Source organism: Euleptes europaea, chromosome 17, assembly GCF_029931775.1.
Source record: "Euleptes europaea isolate rEulEur1 chromosome 17, rEulEur1.hap1, whole genome shotgun sequence".
In the NCBI taxonomy this organism is placed as follows: domain Eukaryota; kingdom Metazoa; phylum Chordata; class Lepidosauria; order Squamata; family Sphaerodactylidae; genus Euleptes; species Euleptes europaea.
In genome coordinates this window covers 1,575,371-1,599,591 of record NC_079328.1, presented here as the reverse complement: position 1 = coordinate 1,599,591, position 24,221 = coordinate 1,575,371, and the positions used below count along the sequence as shown (strand labels likewise).

The 24,221-nt window shown below is 47.2% G+C and overlaps 1 protein-coding gene across 1 annotated transcript in view; it reads right to left on the bottom strand.

Moving 5' to 3' along the window:
- The window catches only part of GABBR2 (gamma-aminobutyric acid type B receptor subunit 2), a 725,909-nt gene that overhangs the window by 36,859 nt on the left and 664,829 nt on the right, over nt 1-24,221 (bottom strand). Inside the window, exon 14 of the mRNA XM_056862472.1 lies at nt 2,031-2,141. Within this exon, the coding sequence (XP_056718450.1) occupies nt 2,031-2,141 (111 nt within the window). The remainder of the gene's footprint in view (nt 1-2,030; nt 2,142-24,221) is intronic.

The following is a 24,221-nucleotide window of genomic DNA, read 5'->3' as shown; positions in this document are numbered from 1 at the left end:
GGGAGGGACTTTAACCCTTCCACTTCCACTTCGGGCTAAAGTGCACATTAGCATATCACATGAGTTCACCAGAGGGACTAGCAGCCATATTGCAGTTGTGAGTTCCCAGTGATGACTCCATTTAGCAGTGCCGCAGGGGCCCAATTCTGCCCATGAATGTTGTGGGAGGAGAGGCTCCTGCCTTTCCCCTGCACTGTTTTCCTAAACTGAAATGGTACCAAGGGCGGGGGGGGGGGGGACAGGACAGGGCAAAGAAAATCCCCCCAGTATAGTTTCAGATCAGGAAAATGGTTTGGGGGCACAAGAACATAAGAAAGGCCATACTGGATCAGACTCAAGGCCCATCTAGTCCAGCAGACTGTTCACACAGTGGCCAGCCAGGTGCCTCTAGGAAGCCCACAAACCGGCAAAAGTCCCTCCACCCTCCACACCATGGAACCGATCAGTATCCCGCCTCTGCAGTACTTCTAAATGGAGTTGCCGCTGGCAACTCAGCGGCTGGCTGCTAGTCCCTGTGGCAAACTCATGCCATGTGTAACGTGTAGTTTGGCCCTCAGTCGCTATTCAGTAGTGGGCTCCCTGTTGGCACTCCCATTATAAGTGGAAAATATGCATGTTTTGTCTTTTCTCCTTTAAAATGCTAACGACTAAGCTGGGAATAGCAAAGCTGAGTGGAGGTCTGAAGTTAGACACTCTTTTCCTTCCCTGCACGGCCCCCAGGAAGACAGAGGTTGCAGAAGCCTGTCGCTTCAGACCCTGGCGCTTTAAACTGTACCCCAGAAGCAAATTCAAAGCCAACGGAGAGCTTTCAATGCAGGGAGCGGCAGGAGCACTGTGGCTTGTCCCTGCCAAGGTACCTGCGGCAGCATTTTGTACCAGCTGAATTTTCTGAGAAGTCTTCAATGGCAGTCCCAGAAAGAGCCCCTAACAGCAGTGGAATCTGACTGACTAAGGAGGGGCTCACGTAGCCACACAGCTCCTTTCAAGGAAAGGGTGCAGCAGGCAGACCAAACGAAACAGGGGAAAAGTGCTTCACACCACAGATGCTGTACAGGCATCACGAGACAGGGCCAGTCATAAAAGTAGCCTCCCTCACAAGCTGCAAATCTGACCTTTTTTTTTGGGGGGGGGGAGGGGAGGGGAGGGAGAATGCCATTTCATCCAGAAGAGATAATATTCCATTATCTGGAACCAAAGAACACCCTACTTAGTAGCAGGTCCATCTTGTTTTGTTAGTTCTCATCCAGTCCATTATTTATTTAAAACATTTCTATGCCACCTTTCTACCCAAATAGGGTCCCTAAGGTGGCAAACATCGAAACATTAAAAGAGCATTTAAAAGAAAGTATTTGTAAAACGATTAAACAATTCAATAAAACATATAAACACAAACACATTTCACCCGCTGAGGTGAGAGTTCCAAAGTTTGGGCCCCATGACCGAGAAGGCCCTTTCTCGGGTTGCCACCTGCCTAGCCTCAGATGGTGAGGGCACCTGAAGCAGGGCTTCCAAAGGTGACTGCAGGGGTTGGGCAGGTCCATAAGGGAGTGGGCAGGTATGCTGGTCCCATCTGTGTAGGGCTTTAAAGGTCAACACCAGCACTGTCTCTGAATGCCTCATCATGACATCCATCCCAGATGAAAAGGAGAAAAACAGCTGAGTGTCGCTGGCATACAGATGACACTCCCCTCCCCCCAATCCCCTGACACCTTCAGCCAACGATTTCACGTCATGGAAATCACAGAAGGTAAAATAGAGCTTTAAAATGCAAAGAGTCCCTAGCTGAAGGCAGCCGATGCAAAACAATGAACAGAATGTTGGTTCTCAACAGCCATCCTTAAAGCACAATAACCCAGGTTTACCAATGTCCAAGGAGAACTTGGTGATAAATAGTTCAGCTATAGAGAAGAACCCACAGTTTCTCTATAGATCATTAGTATTTCAACTTCCTCTGAGCAAACAGCCCCTGTAGCACAGACACTTTGCTTTGAAAAACAGCCCTTCTTAAGGGAGAGAGAGGAGAGACTTACCATAAGCAGGCCCTTGTAGGCATAAACAATCCCAAGCCAAATGGTCATGTGGGTGTTTTCACAGTGCTCCAAAATGGGAAGAATAGAAATATCTCGGCCTGCAGGGTCGGGCTGCAAGTGGACAGAAGAATACAAAAAAGAGAATTGCATTTGATGTACGCTCCTATGGTTGTGTGTGAGCCAAAGAAAGGATTCTGGGAGCAAGCGGTCCGGCTGAAGGGTGCTAAGAGACAAGAAATGCTGATGAATTGGGGAAACGGGTTTTGTTTTATTGCTCATGCACAATATAAAGCAGAGTGCACATCTTTACTCACATCATCCAACAACATCTATCGTAAGTCATCAAACAAGTCCCATGATCTTTTTCAAACCTGATAATGAACTGCGCCCACTGGCAGGTACAACACAGAAAAGACCCTCCGTGTAATCAGCCTTTACCGAGCACTGCTAGAATATTAAAGCAGGCTTGACATAAGTTACCATGCAATCCTCATCACAGCTTTTTAAAGGTAAGCCAATATTATTATCCTGTTATTAAGCTTGGTTTGCTTAAGGACATCTAGACCTTTTTCGCACACTCGAGTTACTCCTGATTTTCTTGGGAGTAGATCCACAAGCATTAGAATCAGTTTGGGAAAAATTTTCACAGTTGTGGAGTCAGTTTATTTTCTTCCACACACGGCTTAAATAAAGCCTTGAGGCTTTTCAAGGGAGGATTGGTGTTGTTATTGGTGGTGTCACAGCACCCCCCCCCTTATTTAAAAAATCTGGCCCTAAAATATTGATATAGTGCTGTAGTATAGTGATGATTCTCTAAATTCCCAGCTTTTATTTTTTTTTTTAAAGTAGGTTTCTATCCCTTTCCCTTGTGGAGACAAGCCTTTTTCCTTATATCTCCATGAGGGAAAAGACTAAAGACTTCCTTTAAAAAAAGAAGAAAGAAAGCTGGGAATTCAGAGAACTTGCTTAAACTATCATCATAGCACTATATCAATGTTTTAGGGTAAAAAAACAACAAGTTACTTGTCTTAAAGGTGGAGGGAGAGTGAGTGGTTTAATGATTAAAAGTGGGCTGGAGATGGGGGGGGGGGGATGAAAGAAACCCACAGAGACATGATGCACCAGGAAAAAGCCGATGCAAAATCAGTTTCCAGAAAAAACATTGTGGTAAAAGTGGTCTCAAAAGTGACGGAAAACCTGGGGGAGAGGAGGGGCAGAAAAACCCTGAAGTGAAACCTAAAGGCAGAAAAATGCATGTGGAAATCAGGCGATAAACCCAAGCAGTGTGGGGCCAGAACCAATGGGAAAAACCCACGTAGAAAAGCCCCATGTCAGCTCACAGTAGGGATGCCAGCAGCCTCCAGGTGGGACTAGAGGATCCCCTGGAATGACAGCTCATCTCCAGATGACAGAGATCGGCTCCCCTGGAGAAAAGGGATGCTCTGGAGGGTGGGCTCTGTGGCCTTGTACCTTCATTTAGGTCCCTGTCCTCCCCAGGCTCCATCCCCAAATCTCCAGGAGTTTCCCAATCTGAATCTGGCAGCCATCCCCCCCGCCTCCATCCTCAACTGGTGGCCGGGGGGGGGGGGAGGGGACACGGGACATTCACAGTAGGGAGTTCTTGTTTCCTAACTAAACAGTACAATCCTAAGCAGAGTTACTCCAGTCTAGGACCATTGGTGGAAGTGGTCTTACCCTGGAGTATCACTGCATAGTTCACATGTCACAGGGCGGAAAGGGAATTTGTCATTTGCTATTTTTTCTTTACATTTTTATTTTTGATATATTTAGCTAAGTCACAAAGTTTATTCAGTTTTTTCAGCTTTATTTAACATGAAAGCTGTGAAACTGTGTAGATAAGGCACATGGGACACCTGTGGAATTTGCAAAAATATAGGTCAGAAACTGCTCCCCCAAAATCAAGTACTGGAGTATTGTGTGTCTGCCTGCCAATGCCTCCTCGGATGAGGAAGAGACGGAGGAAGCCGGCCTCAGCCCTTGGAGGCAGCAGGAAGACCCGCCGGAGAAGGCAGAGACTCCATCTGGTGCAGAGGGGGAGTCTCAGGCCGAAGTCAGTGCACCACACCCTCAGTCTCACAGCGTGGGGTTTGAAGCTGAAGCACAGCAGCCGCCAGCCTCCCCCCCACCCCGCAGGTCACCAGAGCCTTTGGAACACCAGAGAAGGCAGCCTGGAGGGAGGCACAGGAGTGGCGCCGTAGTGCATGGTTGGCAGTCCAGAACTGGTCAATCTCTGCCTGTGAGCTGGAGTCACCAGAGGATCAGGGCTGCTCAGCCAGTGATGGGGGGCACCTGTCTGTGGATGACTCAGCAGCCTGAGGAGTTGCCCCTGCTCCCAACCAGGGTTTCCCTGATAAAAGCACCCAGAGAAGGGTGAATCAGCGTGGAAGCAACTTGGCCACAACCCTTGTGAACCGGCTGCTGTGCTGTTCCTTAGTGCTTGGACTCCTACTTGTGTGCTGACCCTGGACTGTACCTTGGACTACGCTTACTGCCTGTTGCCCCGGGTGTCTGCCTGAACCCGGACACGGAGCTCTAGAAAGAAGCAAGGAGAGGCTTAAGGAATGGCTCACCATATTCCATTCCCTTCTTGAACACTGGCTAAAATAAGTAATCCCATCAGCAAGTGTGTGGATTTGTCCATTCTTGTTCTCCTTACCACTTTAACGAGTGAGCATGTGCTTGCTTCTGCCCTTGTGCAGCCAAACTAAAGAGTGGGGGAAACCACAGCCATAGCCGCCGTACCAACAATGATCCATGGAACATTTTGGCAGAAAGGAAATACTCCAAGATCCAAAATTGCCATGGGGGAGGAGTAATAGCTGGGAACTTCAGAACGAGATCGTAGGAATGGCGTTCAAGGGTCATGTATGAAAAAGCTCTAATTCATCTTGACCCCAAATACAGGATGGTAATATTTCTACATGTTTTTTTTATGCCCATGGTTCCATGCTGTAGATTATCAGTAGCTGGATTAGGGGATAGTATTTATGCAAGCTCTAGCCCTGCGGCAAACCCATAAACAGATTTCAGCAGATGGCAAATCCACGAAAGCAGGTTTATTGGTTAGAATCAAAAGGTTTCAGAAGCCATATTCAAAAGGACCCTGGTAAGGGTCAAAGGCAAGGCACATAGCATATATGGGAGAGTAAAAGGAGATAACCGGTTATCCAGGCAACTCCCCGCCCCCGTGACGGAGGTTGCCCTGGAGCTGGCTGCACCGGAGCCGGCTGCATCGAAGGCTGCTGGCCCAGGGGTTGTTGGCCTGGGACCGGTGCCTGCGCAGGCGCCCCTTGAGCTCGCTGTAGGCAACCGTACTCACACATCAACACGTCCATTTGGTCCTGCATATGGGCCATACGATCCAACAGCTCTCGGTTTTGAAACCTCAAAGCATGGATCTCCTCCTCAGCCCCCCCAGTCCGTCGGGCTTGGCTGACTCGGTAGTTCGTATTCCAGTCGCCCTCCTCTGCATACAAGTCCTCCTTCTCCGAATACTCTTGCACATCAGGAACAAAGGTGAGCTGTTGCCTGCCTGCCACTTCCCTGGGCAGGGCAGGTTCCAGGGAGCCCAAAGAAAATGAGGGGAAAGACCAGTCCAGTCCCCTGCTAACTTCTGAATATGCTCCAGTTCCTGCTGACGCCCGTGGCTGAGCGGCGGCCGCATCCGCCAACAGTTGCTCCTCCGCCCACCTCCGGTTAGCGAGCGCTCGGTCCGCCTCAAGTTTGGCGGCAGCGGCAGCCGTCACAATTGGTTCGGCCGCTTGCTCCAAGAGCATTTGGATTTCCTTGTGCTGGCCCAACAGTGGCTGGACCTGTTGAGCCAGATCCACAGAGGCAGGACTGAATTCAGGAGTATCTTCTCGACGTCGGCCGCCGTCGCCGTGGTCGGAGTGAAATCCACAAGAACCAAGACTGTCCTGGCAGCAGCCTTCTGTGCTTCCAGGCGGCATAGGGTGGGATCCAGAACAGTTTGCGGAACGTCTCCCCCCTGAGCCCCCACCATTGGGAAACAGAACTCAGGCCCCTGAATTGGGGCCGCCGACTCCCGTTGCTTCCCGCGGAGCGCAAGCTCAGCCAACAACAGAGTTAGGAGAGCAAAGTCCTCTTGCGCCAACCGGGCCTCCTCCAGCAAAGTATCTAGCCCCAAAAGGTCGTTGTGGGCACGTAGATCAGTGTCCTGAGTCCTCCAGGGGGTCGCCACTGCCAGGCGACGCCACTGATCAATCACTAGCCCAACCAGCCGGGTGGACTCCACGTAAGTCCGCTGCGCCTCCTCCAAGACAGCACGCAGAAAGTCGGGGTCCTCGGGGAGCTCGTCCTGCGCCCCAAACCGAGTAGACGAGTGTCTAGGCGAACCCTCCAGGGCTCCAGCCAAGGTCAGCAAGTAAGGATAAGACTAGTATCCTAATGTAAGCTCTAGCCCTGCGGCAAACCCATAAACAGATTTCAGCAGACGGCAAATCTGCGAAAGCAGTTTTATTGGTTAGAATCGACAGGTTTCAGAAGCCATATTCAAAAGGACACTAGTAAGGGTCAAAGGCAAGGCACATAGCATATATGGGAGAGCAAAAGGAGATAACCGGTTACCCAGGCAACCCCCCCTCCAACAGGCAGGAAGGAGAACTCGGCGATTCCCACAGTATGGGAATCTATGAAGACTAAACACGGGGCTTAGACTGGCCTTGGACAGAATAGCACAACAGCACCTGGAAGCAGCACAACACTAACACATACCATCCTCATGGCCTGCTCCTGACATTTTATTCAATATGGGTCCTCATTTTGACCCATGTATATTTTTTGTATGTATATGTGAACCTTAAATTATGAAACAACACAAGAATCTGGCATATTCAATCCATAGGAAGGTGTGGGTTGCTACTGTGATGTAGATGGTTAAAATGCATTGAAAGATAATATACTCTGCCCCCAAAGGCATGATGTTTTTAACTATTCGTAATGGGAATACCGAAGAGTGTGGGGTCAAAGGGGATTGGAGAAACTAATCCTTAGTGTGTGTAAAGTGCGGTCAAGTTGCAGCCGATTTATGGTGACCCCTTTTGGGGTTTTCATGGCAAGAGACTAACAGAGGTGGTTTGCCAGTGCCTTCCCCTGCACAGCAACCCTGGTATTCCTTGGTGGTCTCCTATCCAAATACTAACCAGGGCTGACCCTGCTTATAGTGAGGGGAAAAAGTATTTGATCCCCTGCTAAATTTGCCCGTTTGCCCACTGACGAAGAAATGACCAGTCCATAATTTTAATGGTAGGTTTGTTGTAGCTGCGAGAGACAGAATAACAACAGTAAAACCCCCAGAAACCCAGAAGACAAAAGTCAGAGATTGATGTGCATTATTATGAGTGAAATAAGTATTGGATCCCCCATCAACCAGCCAGATCCTAACCCTAACCCTAACCCTCAGCCTCCCTCGGTCTGGGGCTCCATGCAACTCTCGTGGAGTTGCAATGATCATGAGAACGGTGATGAAGCAGCCCAGAACTACACGGGGGGGGGGGGGGACTTGTCAATGATCTCAGGGCAGCTGGGACCATAGTCACACCATGAAAACAGTTGGTAACACATACTCCGTGAAGGACTGAGATCTTGCAGAGCCTGCAAGTTCCCCTTGCTCAAGACAGCACATGTACAGGCCCGTCTGCAGTTTGCCAATGCACATCTGAATCACCCAGTTCTCCTCTGGGTCATTTAGATGTGCATTGGCAAACTGCAGACGGGCCTGTACATGTGCTGTCTTGAGCAAGGGGACCTTGCGGGCTCTGCAAGATCTCAGTCCTTCACGGCGTAGTGTGTTACCAACTGTTTTCATGGTGACTATGGTCCCAGCTGCCCTGAGATCATTGACAAGTTCCCCCCCGTGTAGTTCTGGGCTGCTTCATCACCGTTCTCATGATCATTGCAACTCCACGAGATGAGGTCTTGCATGGAGCCCCAGACCGAGGGAGGCTGAGGGTTAGGGTTAGGGTTAGGATCTGGCTGGTTGATGGGGGATCTAATACTTATTTCACTCATTATAATGCACATCAATCTCTGACTTTTGTCTTCTGGGTTTCTGGGGGTTTTCCTGTTGTTATTCTGTCTCTCACAGCTACAATAAACCTACCATTAAAATTATGGACTGGTCATTTCTTCGTCAGAGGGCAAAAGGGCAAATTTAGCAGGGGATCAAATACTTTTTCCCCCTCACTGTAGCTTCTGAGATGAATCCTTAGTACATGATCTTAAATAGAGATGCTACTTGTTTTGGATAAACTCAGCTTTTATGATGTGCACATTTTTTGATTAAAATACATACTTATCTCAATGTGGCATTTCATTCACATTTCTCCACTGTGTGTTTGTGTTGGAGTCTTAAGAGGCCCAATGAACAGTGATTGCAGTTAGAAAGAATTCAGGTCAAGCACACAATAAAAACAGAGTTGTTTTTCTTAGTAAAACCTATTTTACTAGCTCATATTGGGAAAAGGTACACGGGAGATAAACAAGTAACAATCTTTCTATCTAGTTCCCTATAAATCTTGCTAAAAGTATTAGCAGGTTTCTGAGGCTTAAAATCCCTTTCTCTGTCTCTTAGCCCAAGAGGGCTGAGAGCAGGCATCTTGCTTGTTTGAGACTGAAGAAGCAACTGGCTCACCCTGCCCCAAAGTTTACACCTTAAACAAAGAACAGGGTAATAAAACAGTTCTGACTTCGTGACTTGGTGCACGTTTGTAATGGCGATTCTCCAGCCAATAGAATACTTACATCGGTCTCTTGCATCATCACCTTGAGACAATTCTAAACTATTGAGGTAAACAAGTTAACCCTTTAACTGCCCTGACAGGAATGGAACTCGCACTGAATCCCTAACAGTTTTGCTAGTGCTAGAATTAATGTCTAGCAGAAGGACCAAGTATTGCAGCTAAAATGTCCTTCATGTTGTGTCCTACAAAACCTGAAGATCGTCAGTCCTTTGACTGATGATCAAAGTGCCTACTCCACTTTCCTGTAAATCTGCTGAGCATAAACGAAGCTTTTAGTTGCCAGTCCCTCAAGAATTGTCACGGCTCTTCTTGCCCATTAACATTAATAATTAGTGGGGCATGGGAACATCCTTTCTATTTAGACTGCCTCCTACATTCCTTTATAAACCATGTCTGGAGTCTGTGTATTGCACAAGAGATCTTGGAGATGAGGCAGAGGGAACAGCGGTCTGCCCCCCAATCCCAAGGCAACTCAGCCACCAAAGCAGTGTGGCAACAACCTCATTTTGTAGTTTTGGAACAAGGCAGGCGGGAGCCATATTGCAAAACGGAGTCTGCCCCTGGGGTGAAGCTCAGAAATAGATCTTGGAGAGAGGAGGACACTGGTGGAAGGAGGGCTGGTGCGGGGACGGAGCATCAAAGGAGGATAAAGCAAAGGCGTGGAATGAGCCATGCAGGAAAAAGCAAACTTGCTTGTCATCGGAGCCCTGATACCAGCCTGATTTGTTGAAATTAGGTAACGGAAGTTTTTCCTTGCATGGAGATAAAGTGTTAGGGGGAAAACCCTCACCTGCTTAAATTTCTGCTTATCGGGCTTCTGTTAAAAGCATATAGGACCAGTAATTCCTCTTTAATAAGAGGAATAATTGCTTTGTTGCCACCTGGACAATTCTCCCTAGGGCACAGTAGAAGCCCCATTTTAGCAGGTGGGAGTGGCAGAGCCTAGTGAGAAGCTGAGCCAGATGTGCAGCAGCACCAACATCTGCTGCTGCAGGCCAATTAAAAGTGCTCCCCATCCCCCCAAAAATCTCCAGGTTGCAACACAGAAATGCTTATTTATTTATTTTTTAAAAAAACAACAACATAGGAGGGAATCAATGGTTCTCCTAACTTGGATCCACTGGATGGCAGCATGGACTTCCTCCCTGGTTCGTTTTCCAAAGAAGAGCCTGCTTTTTCATTTTCAGCTAACAGATTCAAATCTCAGCTGCCAAAACATGAACTTTGGGTTTTTACATTTATCCAGCTCCAGCAGAGTCTTAAAACATTAAAATTCCCTCTAGTTGTCAAGTTTCCCAAAGGAAATCCACCCTGCTCAGAACTTTTAAATTCTCACTGCTAAGAAATGTTCTTAGCCGGTAGCATTTATTCACATCCAAGTGGGATCCTGCTTGCCGAAATCACTTGAGAATATATCCGATAGAATAAGCAGAGCTTTATTTAGACCAAGGCTACATTCGCCTATTGAGACTAGGTTGTCTTCTTTGACAGGACACTGAGAAACCTGTAAAATGCATAAAATGTTGTGACACCGACCTTAATAACAAGGAGCTCAAACCTAATTTGACTCTCAGCCTGCCTGACCCAGATATTTCACTTTGCAGAATGTTGTAGTGAACACATATGGAGTCCGGCCTAGTTTTTGATTCAAGTAAGAAACTGAAATGTTGCTCACAAGTGTTGCTGATCAGGCTGACAAAATCGAGAAAGCAAAGTTTTGTCCTAGCCACTTCACCTCCACAGTATTCACACATGAGTTATCACTGAAACACTTTTACCCTTTCCATTTGCATCTCTATTTAAACAACTTCCTTCGGGGAAGCATTCTTGGCTGTAGCTTACTGAGATTCAAAAATCTAGTACAATGCTGTTGGAGGTATAGATTAATCTCTTATGGATGCACATTTCCCTTGTCCCATATGCCATGAAATTTCTCAGTACAATGTATCTGCAAGTTACCATTTTATCTTTGATGGCTTTTGGGGGGGCATCTAAAACATAATAGTTCTTCTTATGGTTGATGTGTCTAGAAAGGAGCAGTTGCTCGATTCTGAGCTACTGTCAAGCTCCCCCACCCCCGGAAGCTGAGAATCAAGCGATTGTTCCTTTCCAGATACATCAACCATAAAAAGAACCATTGGTAACTTGCAGATATATTCTACTGAGAAATAGACAGACAGACAGACAGATATGCCCATTTATCTCCTTAGAATTTCAGGTCCCAGGGCGGGTAGCAGAAAATGTAAAAACAATGTTTTAAAATTAAAAAAATTAAAAACTACAGATATAAAAGCATCAAAACTAGTTTACAAACACCTTATGCCCCCTCAGCAGCAGGTATTCCCTCTTTGTCCCAGCTCAGGCTGCCCCCCAAGGCTTTCCAGAACTGCTCTGTTTTGCAGCCTCGCTGGAAAGCTCCTTGACCTCTCCAGGAGGCTGTTCCAGAGACGGTGAGGGCATCACCGAAAAGGCTGGAGCCCAGCCTCATTCCCCCAAACCAGTGTCCTCTTTCCATATTCTCTCCAACCCCCCCCCCCCACACACATACATACAGGTGCAGTAGTTGAGCAGCTTTGTGCTCACCTGGTTCCAAAATGTAGCAGTCCGGGCAACTGTGTGACTGCACGGGAATGCTGAAGATCAACTTCAGAAGATAAGGTTAGAAGATAAGCAAGATCCACACCTGGAGCCTAGCAGTGCCATATTATCGTAGAGGGGCATTTCCTAATGACTTTCTCCTACTCTGCCTTTATGGGGAACCAACTGTTGTGGTGCACATTTGAAATCTCATGTCTCTGTTCCAGCTCTGTGCGTTCCATTCTGTCACAAATTTTGGTCGCCATCAAGTGAACAACTTATCAACACACCATTCAGCAACATTCAGTCTTGTGTCAAGGATATGCAGAAAGGAATGTTTTTTAGGGTAACCCAGCACTGCATTCACAATCCAACATGAGACACTTCTATCTTGGCAATGCTGAGCATTAATTTTTACTCAGGTTCTCATCATTGTTTACACAAATGTAACAGCTAAGGGTTCAAACCTCATATCAGCATCAAAAGCACAAGGTGGCCTTTGGTTGCCATTGCTCTGAACCCCTCGTACGCAACCGGGGGGGGGGGGAGAGATAATGATACCGACCTCCTCTACAGGGTAGTTGAAAGAATTGCTAAGATTATGTGCCAGAGCATAAATACCAAGTATTAGCTACCAATATTTTTTCATAACCATGTGGCAAGTTAGATCTTATTTAAAATTTATATCTGTCAGGCCTGCTCTCTGTGTTTAGAGATAGTTGTGGTTTCTCACAGACGCCCCACTCAAGGACTGTTTTCCTAACGATCGCATTCCTTTTCCCTTTGAAGCTCGCGGGAGCTCGTGGGAGCCGGCCCTGTCGGACTGAAGGGTTACCATGCCAACCTGTGCTATCATGATTAGAACTATTCCCCCATATATTCCATTGTATCTTCCTTTTGCTCCATTCCTGCCTTTTTATTTTTGCAAGCTCTGAATACTTGTATGTTCTCCATTAAAGTCAACTCTTCTTTGTCAGAGTAGCCAGAGTTGGTTCCCCATAAACTCAACTTGTCTGCGAGTGTTGCTTGTGTGAGTCCATCGGGAACAAGTGCTTACAATATCCTTCACTACTCAACAAATTTGAAGAGCCTAACAACAGAGATGGCCCAGGCTAGCCTGATCTCATCAGATCTCAGAAGCTAAGCAGGGTCAGCCCTGGTTAGTATTTGGATGGGAGACCACCAAGGAAGACCAGGGTTGCTGTGCAGAGGAAGGCACTGGCAAACCACCTCTGTTAGTCTCTTGCCATGAAAACCCCAAAAAGGGGTCGCCATAAGTCGGCTGCGGCTTGACGGCACTTTACACACACACAACAACAGAGATAAAATCACTCTATGGCCAAAAACGCATGGTCATTTTATCCTCCTTTAATCTCTGTTTCAGCCAGGATTCAGCCAAGATCAAATGCATGCGTTTTGCCTAATGTGCGTTTGATCCTGGCTAAAACAGGGATTAAAGGAGGATAAAGCGACCATGCGTTTTCGCCTCATAAGAAAAGCACTCACTCAAATCAATCCAATCAACAATAATCAGTAAGCATTGTACTGCCCAAAATACAAAACCTCTTACTAAAGAAGTCAACAGGCCATTAAAAGATCATCAGAACTAGAAGCTTAATTTTAAAAAGCCTTTTGCTACAGCCCTTCCTTGCATAGCTTATAAAACCTAAGCAACCATGCAGCTCTAGTCTTTCTCTGAATCAAGGCCCAGCCTAGCGTAGCCCCTTAATCATGCATTCCCCCCATGCTCTGGGACGACGCAAAGCTCCAAGATCTGTGCTTATAAGAACTACAGTCCAGCAAAGTCACAGCAGAGTATTTCTCGCAGGGGCACCCAATGCACTTTCCACTGGCCTTTCATTTTCAGAATGCTCCTCAACAGAGTTGCTGCTGGTGTCCATAAAATTAGTTCTGACTTTAAACAGAGACGGCTGTTTTTGTTTTTATCATACTGTTAAGGGTTCCAAGATAGATGGGGATCCTCCATGCAATGCCCCCTGGTAGCCAGAGGATCTATCTCCAGCTTGTTGGGAAGGTGACATCCTCCAGTTGGGAGAGGGGGAGATAAATAGTTTGGAACCAGCCAAGAGCTGAGAATTCTGTGAGAATTAGCTAAAATTGGAGTGGAGCCTTGTGGGCTGAAACGGTGGCTTTCGGGGAATCTAATGTAGGTTTGGAGGTTTTGCTGCCTGTTTTTAGGAATATGCTTGTTTCCAAGTGACTCTGTAAATAAAACAAAAATTACAAGCTCACTGTGAGTTTACTGTGGGTGGGTGTGTGCCGTCAAGTCACAGCTGATTTATGGCAACCCTGTAGGGTTTACAAAGCAAGAGATGTTCAGAGGTGGTTTGCCACTGCCTGCCTCCGCGTGGGCTGAAAGAGTTCAGAGAGAACTGTGACTGGCTCAGCCAGCTTCATGTGGAGGAGTGGGGAATCTGCCATTCTTAACCACTACAGCATGCTGGCTCTCACACCTTTACAGTACCCTCTCATTTAAAGGAAATTAAACTGAGTAGCACTACCTGTAAGCACTTGTCCCGTGGTAATCCCACAAACAGCATCCAGAGACAAAGAGTCCAAAAATGAGCTGATTTAATGGAAAACATACAGGTATGCAGAGCTTACAGGCACATTGGCACGAATGGCAATTGGGAGTACAGGGTAGGCATATAAGGGAAAGTATCAGTTACAACAGGTCAAGGCGCCCCCCCCTCTACTGAGGAGCTGTTCCCACGGGAGATAACACTGGAATAGGAATTCAGTGGTTAGCCAGTTCGGCCTTGAGAGGCACCTGGTGGAATCGAAACTAAAACAGTCGGAGTTGTGAGGAATTGCTCTGTTCTGTTCTGTGTCTGGTCTGTCCGTACAAGCGACAGGCCAGGTCTCTGTTAGTAGAAGGGTTCAGGCCTTAGTTGGACTGTTTCCCATTTAGGCCCTTGCTGGAATGTCCCAGACGTTTTCCTTTCCTCCTTCCCACCTCCCTCTGCCGACCTTGGCTTTCTCAGGCTTGAGTTAACGAGCTCCTCTGCTGCCTTTGATGTGTATTCAGTAACTTAGCTCAGCGCTGTTATCACTTGGTTCTCAAAACATGCAACTGGCGTCTGTAAATTAGAACTGTTTATATTCTAGCCCTTTTGACTATGTGAGCACTTGTAGCTTTGGACCATGTAGGCCCTGACCTTACCTGATGCCTTCCAATAAACTTACCTGCTTCTGAACGGTCGTCTGAGCAAGTGATTTTTTTGGAAATTGCCCAGGGAGGTTGGAGAACCTCACATTAAGCTACAAGTCCCTGCTCCAGTTCCTGCTCCTGTACCACCTTTGGACAGCTATGGCAGGCAATGGGGATGACAAGAAGGACGAGGACAGCACTGTGCCAACGAACCCCGATCCTAACCCTTCGGAAGGGAAGTCGACTGGGACGGCGCCCAGTGGAGCCGACTCTGGATCGGGTTTGGGTATGAAGCCCAAATCTACCCGCTTGAACACCTGGTTGGAGTCTCCGCGAACTTGGTCGCTCTCCAGGGATGAAATGCGGGCTAGGAGGACTGCAGTTCCCGGGGTCGGTTTCGAGGACGATTCGGCCCGGAAGGAAGCTCTCCTGCTACACCAGATGGAAGAGGAACGCCAACAGTGGCAACAGGACATGCTTGAACGCATGGATGCCATGAATGCCGTAATGCAGGACTTGGCCCAGACGCTGGATGACTTGCGGGTGAATCCGCCACAACAGCAGGCAGCGCCGGCGGGAGGGGGACAGCCCGTACAGCCTGTGGCTCCTGTGCCGCCAGCCCGCCCCGCTCCGCCGGCACGCCGGGACTTAAAAATCACCTATGATGGGTCAAGTGACCAGTTGACATTTTTTATGGTTCAAGTGGATATTTTTATGCGAGAGCAAGCTAGGACCTTTACCTCTGAGGAGTCTCGGGTCCAGTACGTTGCTTCTTTGCTACAGGGTGAAGCGGCCGCCTGGATGGTACTGCAGTACGAACTCCGCTCCCCTGTCTTGCGAAGTCTTGACTTCATGATAGCTCTTCGACATCGGTTTGAAGACCCACACTTGGGCGAGAGAGCTAAGACTGCCTTGCTACAATTGCGCCAAGGGACTAAGTCAGTAGCGCAATATGCAAGTGAATTTCAATCGCTCTCAAGCAAGATTTTGGACTGGAGTGAGGCTACCAGGGTGCAATATTTCCGCGAGGGCTTGAACCCGGAATTACAGCACTGGGCATTTATGCAAGGTAACCCCCCTGATGTAGAAGGCTGGGTCCGGCATGCAGCCGACATCGAGAATCGAAAGCAGCTTCTACTTTTATCCAGGCAACGTACGGGTCGGGAGACCAAACTCCGTGGAGACAGGCCAGGCGCACTGAAGGACTCCCGTTTCCCCTCAGGAGGGGGACCGACGGTAGCTGAACGCCGCAAACGCTTTGAGAGTGGAGCCTGTCTCGTTTGCGGAGGTAAGGGGCATTTTGCTTCTCAATGCCCTTCCAGACCTGGACGCCCGGGACCACCCCGACCAGCAACGGCCGAACCGGAAAAGCCACCCGCTGAGGGACAATCTCGCCGCCGCAGCGGTGCACCCGGCAGACGGAGTACTGCTTTGGCCCTTCAAGCGCAATCCAACCCTGGAGCTTCGAAAGCTACTGGCCCATCGGGGCCACGGATTACAAATGAAACCTTGGGCTCATCGGAGCCACGGATTACAAATCCCGAGTTGACCTCATCCAGTGACAAGGAGGAATGGGACCCGACGGCAAAAAACACCGCCGGTCTGCTGTAAAAGGGGCTCCTCAGCAGACCGCTCCGGACCCGGTGCAAGGAGCTCCAATGATGGTAAGCGAACAAGAACAAGATTTGGATTCCGGCTGTTCCCGCACCCTGCTAAGTGAAAAAGTCGCCCGCCAATTGCGGGTGAAAAGGATGCAGTTGCCCAAACCCGTACATTTCTCCCAGATGGACGGTAGCGACCTTAGAGGAGGTCCGGTCACTCACCGCACAACCGCGGTAGTGATGGGCATGGGGGAACATTGGGAACGGCTCCATTTTACCATTGCCCCTATCAACACGACCGTGATTTTGGGTACGAACTGGCTGCTGGGACATAACCCCTCCATAGATTGGGTAGAACGAACCCTCACTTTCCCTGAGACCTTGTGTGAGCATCACGACAAGGACCAGGTGCTCAAAACCCAGGCAGCTGCCTTAGTTGAGGCGCGGCCAACGGGAACTGTCAACCCACAGCTCCCTCAGGAGTATGCTAAATATTCTGATGTGTTCGATGTACGAGAGTGTGACGAATTGCCCCCTCACCGGGAGACCGATTGCGCCATAGAAGTGGTAGGAGATGGCAAACTATCCAAAGGAAAAATTTACCCCATGAGTCCTAACGAAAAAGCTGTCTTGCGGGACTATTTGGACACTAATTTAGCTCGGGGTTTTATCCGCCCCTCCAAAGCACCATTTTCGGCTCCCGCCTTTTTTGTAAAAAAGAAAACGGGGGATTTAAGACTGTGTATTGATTTTCGCAGACTGAATGCAGTCACTCAGTCTAATGCCTACCCCCTCCCTCTCATTCCAGATTTGCTTGCACAATTGAAGGAGGGCCGGATTTTCACTAAACTGGACTTAGTGGAAGCCTACCATCGCATCCAAAGAAGAGAAGGGGATGAACCAAAAACCGCTTTTTCTTGTTGTTTTGGAATGTTTGAATATTTAGTGATGCCTTTCGGACTTACAGGGGCTCCGAGTGTGTTCATGCAACTAATCAATGAAGTGTTACATGATTTGTTATTCCACGGAGTTGTGGTTTACTTAGATGATATTCTCATTTATACAAAAACTATGGAGGAACACGTACAGCTGGTGCGAGAAGTACTGCAGCGATTGCGCGCCCACAAGCTGTTTGCCAAGGTTTCAAAATGTGACTTTAACCGACCCTCCATTACTTTTCTAGGGTATGTCATTTCACATCAAGGGTTAGAGATGGATCCCGACAAGATTCGGGCAGTGGTCGAGTGGGACCCCCCCCACCACGCGCAGGCAATTACAAAAATTTCTGGGTTTTGCTAACTTTTATCGGAACTTTATTTCGAACTTTGCTCAGGTGGCGCTCCCTCTAACCTCGCTGTTGCGCACGAAAGGAAAGGGAGCGGCAGCCACATTGCCGTCTGCAAAACTGCAATGGACTTCTGCCTGTCAACAGGCGTTTGAGACGCTCAAGCGATTATTTACTTCTGAACCTGTGCTCTCCCACCCCGACTGTGAGAAACCTTTCATAGTTCAAGTGGATGCTTCTGAGGTTGCCATGGGGGGGGGGCCTCCTTCAACGGGATGAAAGCGGCCACTTAAAACCGTGTGCTTATTTCTCAAAAAAGTTCTCCCAAACAGAAATCAACTGGGCGATATGGGAGAAGGAAGCGGCGGTGAAACACGCTCTCACTATTTGGAGACATTTCCTGGAAGGGGCAGAGGACCCCTTTGAGGTCTGGAGCGATCACAAAAATTTAGAGGCTTTAAAAGGGACTAGAAAGTTGACGGCAAAACAGGTTCTCTGGGCACAGTTTTTTGCCAAGTTCCGGTTTGTCCTCAAACATGTGCCTGGTAAGGACAATGCCTTGGCAGATGCCTTGTCCCGACTCCCCCAATACCAGAATGACTTTGACCGACCCGTTGAATCCCTATTCACTCCGGAACAGAGGGGGGAAGTGCCTGGACTATCAGTAACTACCCGCTCCCAAACTCGCGCCACTGACGTTGCTCCTCTTCGGGGAGTACCAGAGACCTTTCAAATGAAGCTTAAAGAAGCCACACAGTTGGAGGAAGAGAAGCAAAATCTTCCTCCAAACCTTACTCAAAAGGGGACTTTTTGGTTCCAGGGAAATAGGCTTTATGTACCTGAGACTCTTAGAAAGGAGGTTTTGGGAATGGTACATGGGGCCAAATTAGCAGGACATTTTGGGTTTGTAAAATCCTTACATTTGCTACGACGACAATTTTGGTGGCCAGGTATGAGAGCTGATGTTGAATTATTTGTGTGCAGCTGTCCCACCTGCGCTACTGCAAAGAAACGCATGGGAAAGCCACCAGGTCTTTTAAAACCACTGGAAGTCCCGACCATGCCTTGGGAAGTTATAGCCATGGACTTTATTACTGATTTGCCCCCGAGCCGGGGTAAAACGGTTTTGTGGGTAATTACTGACTTATTTTCGAAACAGGTTCATTTTGTTCCTTGTGCCGGATTGCCTTCGGCACAAAAACTGGCACGGTTGTTTGTTAATCACGTGGTAAAGCATCATTCGGTTCCATGGAAGGTCCTCTCCGACAGGGGGGCTCAATTTGTGGCCAAGTTTTGGAGGGCCTTTCTGAAAATAATGGGGGTGAAAGAGCAGGGCCTGTCTTCTGCTTACCATCCTCAAACCGATGGCCAGACTGAACGTGTGAATGCTGTAGTGGAATGTTATTTAAGGTGTTATGTGAACTACCAACAGGACAACTGGGTGGATTTGCTGCCATTTGCTGAATATGCCTACAATAACGCTCCTCATTCCTCCACAGGTTTCAGTCCTTTCCAAGTGGTGTATGGGAAGGAGTTTGGGCCTTTCGGGTCTACTACCGTTACCCCGGAAATGGAGGGTGTGCAGGGGGCCCAAGAATGGATGCAGATGGTACAAACAACTTGGCCCTGGCTTCAAAAGAATTTGGAGCGGGCAAAACGCAAATACAAGGACCAGGCAGATAAACATCGTTCACCTGGGTGGGAACTTAAAGTAGGCGATCAGGTTTATCTCTCCACTAAGAATCTATGATCGCTGCGTCCCTGTAAAAAACTCAGTGACAAGTATGTGGGCCCTTACCCTATCACTCGGGTCATTAATGACGTCACGGTTGAGTTGGCTCTCCCTAAACCACTAAAAGGGGTACATCCGGTGTTTCATATTAGCCTGCTCAAACCCTACACTGCAGCCCCCCAATTCCATCCTCAACCTAAGCCAGAGGTTCCTACGGTTGTGGGGGGGGGGAGATGCATCTTGAGGTCTCGAAAGTGTTGGATTCCAAACTGAAAAAAGGGAAGCTGTTTTACTTAGTTCGCTGGAAACATCTGAGCCCCGCCCAGGACGAATGGGTGGCGGCTCCTCACGTGGCAGCCCCCCGGTTGGTGCACGGGTTCCATACCGCTTACCCCCACAAGCCATGTCCTGACGAGACGGGGGGAGGGGGGCCTTAAGGGGGGCAGAATGTGAGGAATTGCTCTGTTCTGTTCTGGTCTGTGTCTGGTCTGTCCGTACAAGCGACAGGCCAGGTCTCTGTTAGTAGAAGGGTTCAGGCCTTAGTTGGACTGTTTCCCATTTAGGCCCTTGCTGGAATGTCCCAGACGTTTTCCTTTCCTCCTTCCCACCTCCCTCTGCCGACCTTGGCTTTCTCAGGCTTGAGTTAACGAGCTCCTCTGCTGCCTTTGATGTGTATTCAGTAACTTAGCTCAGCGCTGTTATCACTTGGTTCTCAAAACATGCAACTGGCGTCTGTAAATTAGAACTGTTTATATTCTAGCCCTTTTGACTATGTGAGCACTTGTAGCTTTGGACCATGTAGGCCCTGACCTTACCTGATGCCTTCCAATAAACTTACCTGCTTCTGAACGGTCGTCTGAGCGAGTGATTTTTTTGGAAATTGCCCAGGGAGGTTGGAGAACCTCACAGGAGTCTGACAGGCTGCTTAGAGCTGTGGAAAGCAGGCCTGACACTATCGTTGGACTTCTTGTTGATTGTGGAAGTAGGGAAAGCATAGTAGGAAGTTAATGTGATCTTTGGTAATGTTTAAATGTGAACTTTGATTCATAACACTTCTGCTGAATCTGCCTTGAATATACTTTGCATTACCTTTAGATTTGTCAATGCATATACCCCTTCACCTAAATCACTAGAGAAAAGAGCTTTTGGCAAACCTACAGACATAATCCTGCCAATCTGATAGTGAATCAAGGATGATTAATAATTTGGGATTAGTTTTTAGCTATTTGGGCAATCCCCCAATAATAATTCCATCCAGTCTATAACACTCTATCATGTTAATTAGCCTAGCACGTTGCACTCTATCAAATGTCTTACTAAAATCAAAATATATTGCGCAGACTTTGTTTCCCAGCCTTCTAGATCAGCCGTGTTATTACAGAATGGGCGTGCTTCTCTCCGGGCATTAGTAAATTGATTTATGACCTGTTCTAACGACTTGAAGGGTATAGGACAGGCTGCTGGCTGATCTTTAGTACTCTGCTATTACCTTATTCACACTCTTAAAAATATAATTCTGTTTGCCGTTCTCCAATCCGCCATGGCTTTTTCTGTTCCTCCGTGAATGTGAAAGCAAGATCATTTCAGCTGCCCACTTTAATATGCTCAAGTTGAATTTAATTGGGCGAAGGCCCTTCCAGTTTAAAAGCAACCAGTGTTTTTTATTCCTTTGGCCCATAATTTTCTTACTCTGATGTTATACTCATATTATCTGATATGTTACTCTTATGTTAACTCATATTATCCTGGGAGATGTGTACTAAGAAGCAGTTGTTTCTGGATCCCTGCCTGAAGAAGTCTCAGCATGGAAATCAACGAGCATAGTTTTCTCTAGCTCCTGTTCGAAGACATCTCACAAAATCCTTGTCTATGTTTTTTATACAAAAAAATATTTGAGAACTAGCCCAAGAGCAGAATTTACACAGGGACTGAGAAGACTACAGAAGCAAGGTGGACTGTGATGGGTCTCCCGCTGAAGGCCCTAATCTAGGAAATGGTGTAGTAAAGGCAACCTTGAGCTGCGCAGTTCCCCAGGGTGCTATCTTGTGTGTGTCCCCCACTCCCGAGGTAGAACAGCCTGTTCAGGCTTGTCCCAGGAGGATCGTAAAGACTGGATATATTTTCAAGTATCTGGGGTTATCAGAAATCAGCAGTTCAGAACAGACAGTATCTATGAACCACCAAAATCCTTAGTAGAAGAGGCAGACTGGCCAACAGATCCACAGGTTTAACAAAAATTTATATTTAACTCAGACAGTTTATAACATAACTCTGCATGACAGGGCCCTAAGAAAGTACAAACAGAGCATATCTGGGACACCTGGTGATCAAGAGCTTGTAATTTCATCTTGAGGATTCAGGTAAAAGTGTCCCAGATTGCCGTTGCGCATTGATAATGCTCATGCTGACGCTATTTCATTTTCTAATGATCAAAGTGTTATTGCTTATGTTGATTTGGCAGATTGATCAGTAAAAGCAGATCACAGAAGACAGGTGTCTCTTTGAGCCATTAATGGCTAATTAATGAAACTCCTACATATTTACATTTTTCATATCTGATCACAATTGTATAGATGATTGTAGAATTTTGTGTTTTCTACATGAAAACATTCAGACCAACAGGATTTTTGTGTCCCCTCCTCTTGAGTAAACAATGTTTTCAGTATCTCAAACAGGAATACAAACCTTAGATGGTAAGTCTTTTTAGAAAAATGCTATTTTCAAAGATCTCCATACAATCCCCCCGATTGTTTTCACCAGATGGTTTACTCTTTGTGTTTATTTTTTTATTTTTTAAGGTTAATCTTTCTATTGCAGCTTGAATACAAAATAGCAGTTCAGAAATATATCAGAAGCAAAGAAAAACAGGTAGGCTAGCATTGAGTGTTCTGCTCAAATCAGTGAATCCTTCATGCGGCATATTTCCCTTCAATAATTTAAGGCTTTCCCCCCCACAGCAGATGTCATAGCAGATTCTATTTAACATAGTTCTACTGGGCATATTTTCATACTGACTGATTATTCCTGACTCTGTCATACAAAGGAGAATATTTCAGTTATAATCAAATCCAGCCCCCCATTCCTAAAAGGGGGGGCACATCTGAAGTGGGCATTAATAAACAATAACATAAATAGTTATGATTAGCTTGGGAGGCACACATAAATGAACATTTTCAAGGCATGGGTTTCCTCTTCTGCTTCTGTGACAAACAGTTGTAAAAACTAGATCTGTTTATGCTCCACTTGGTAGGGAATGGCTGAGAAGAATATTCATTCCAATTACGTTTATGCATTACTGCAGTCGCACTTGGGAGATGCCGTCACGGATGAGGGACCTCACTGCATCGATAGTCACAGAAGTCTCCATTACTAATCCAAAATACAGTTGCAGCCTCTGGAGACAATACCAATTGAACTCTGACATTTTGTGTGACTCTCTCTCAACTCAATGCCAATTATGGGGAGGCAGCGGCGGAATAACAATTTTCCCTACCAGCCGTAGATCCTCACCAGGTTCCCTGAGGCCTAGGATGGCCACTCGTTTTGGGAGGCCTCAGCCTGGTAATGATCAAAAGTGTTACTCTAGCAACATCTTGATAAAGAACTGGCAGGAATTACTTGCCCATACAAATTTTTATGAGCCCACATACCCATTTCCCGAAATTTGCTATTTGTGGCACATCATGGATGGGGAAGGTTGGAGAGCGAGAGAGAAAGAGTTAAGTTTTGATTGACAACCCGCCCGCCCCCCCGCCAACTGCCTGGACATGATTCTTACCACTGGCAAGTGGGCATATCTGGCCTCTTTGAGCATCTTGCTACTTTACCGAAGGCCTGAACCAGTCTTAAGGTGTAACATCTTAACCTTAACCCCCTCCACAAAGAGCTATTGCCCAGACTACCATACATATTTATCACATCCTTCACTACCCAGTGATGTCTCTACCAAGCAATAAAATTCAAGATTGCCAAGAGCTGGTACAAAGATAGTTGGTGAAGAAAGGGAGCTGAGAAATCCCAGGTTCAAATCTTCCTTGGCCATGAGCTTCACAGATGGCTTCAGGCAAGCTGGAACTCCATCTCCAGCTGGTGCCTCCCCTGTGGGGAGGGGGCAATAATACAAGTGCAGGGGCAGTTTTTGTTGTAATCATTGACCTGAGCAATATGCATCGAAACAAAAAATGTGAACAGGCTGGGCCAGCAGGTCAACAGGAAGCAAAAGCCACCTGAAAAAGCCATAAGGTGAGGCTGCCGCCGCCGAGAGGCGGCTTCCCTACAGGGTTGGCAGGGGGCTCCTGACTGGGCCTGGACAATCGCTCTCTTGGCTCACAGGATGAAGCATCTCTTGACAAGGAAATTTCCACCACAGCCTCTTTAGGTGGTGTAGAGAACCCCTCTTCTACTAACAAAGAATTTACAGTTCTGACCAAAGGCACCTCTAATTTATTCCACCCAGAAGACCCCATGATCTGGCTCGCAGGAGATTGTCTTCACACACAGTCCCAAGAAGCCCATTCACATTGGTCAGAGAGATTAAGCCAAAACTATCCAGGCAATTGCAGTGAGCTGAGGTTTCTGGCATCTGATCTGTAACTAAACTGACATCTTAATTGGCCCAGATCAGAGAAACACTTTATTGCCAAAGAATCTGGCAAAAGTGTCACAGTATTGGGTTAAATCATCATCCACAAAAAGACTGGATGGCAGTGTTAATAGTCCACAGACTAGTTGTGCTGGGTGAGATTTAGCTGATGCAACAATGGCAGAGAAAAAAAAAGACTTTCATAGACAACACTGCAGAGGCCTTTGAACGAGCTTTGTGACATGTTTTGTCTGACTCCAAGCAAGTTTTCCACCAGTTACCCTTTGAATCTTTGCATTCATATTTGCATTCATTAGATTTGTGACCATATCTTCCACAATTATAACATTTTACAGATTTCTGTTCATGTACATGCATTACTGAGATCCCATCGGTTACTTCACCTTGTAGTTCATCTGTTTCATATTCGCGTAAAGCAGCAATCATGCCTTGCAAAGTA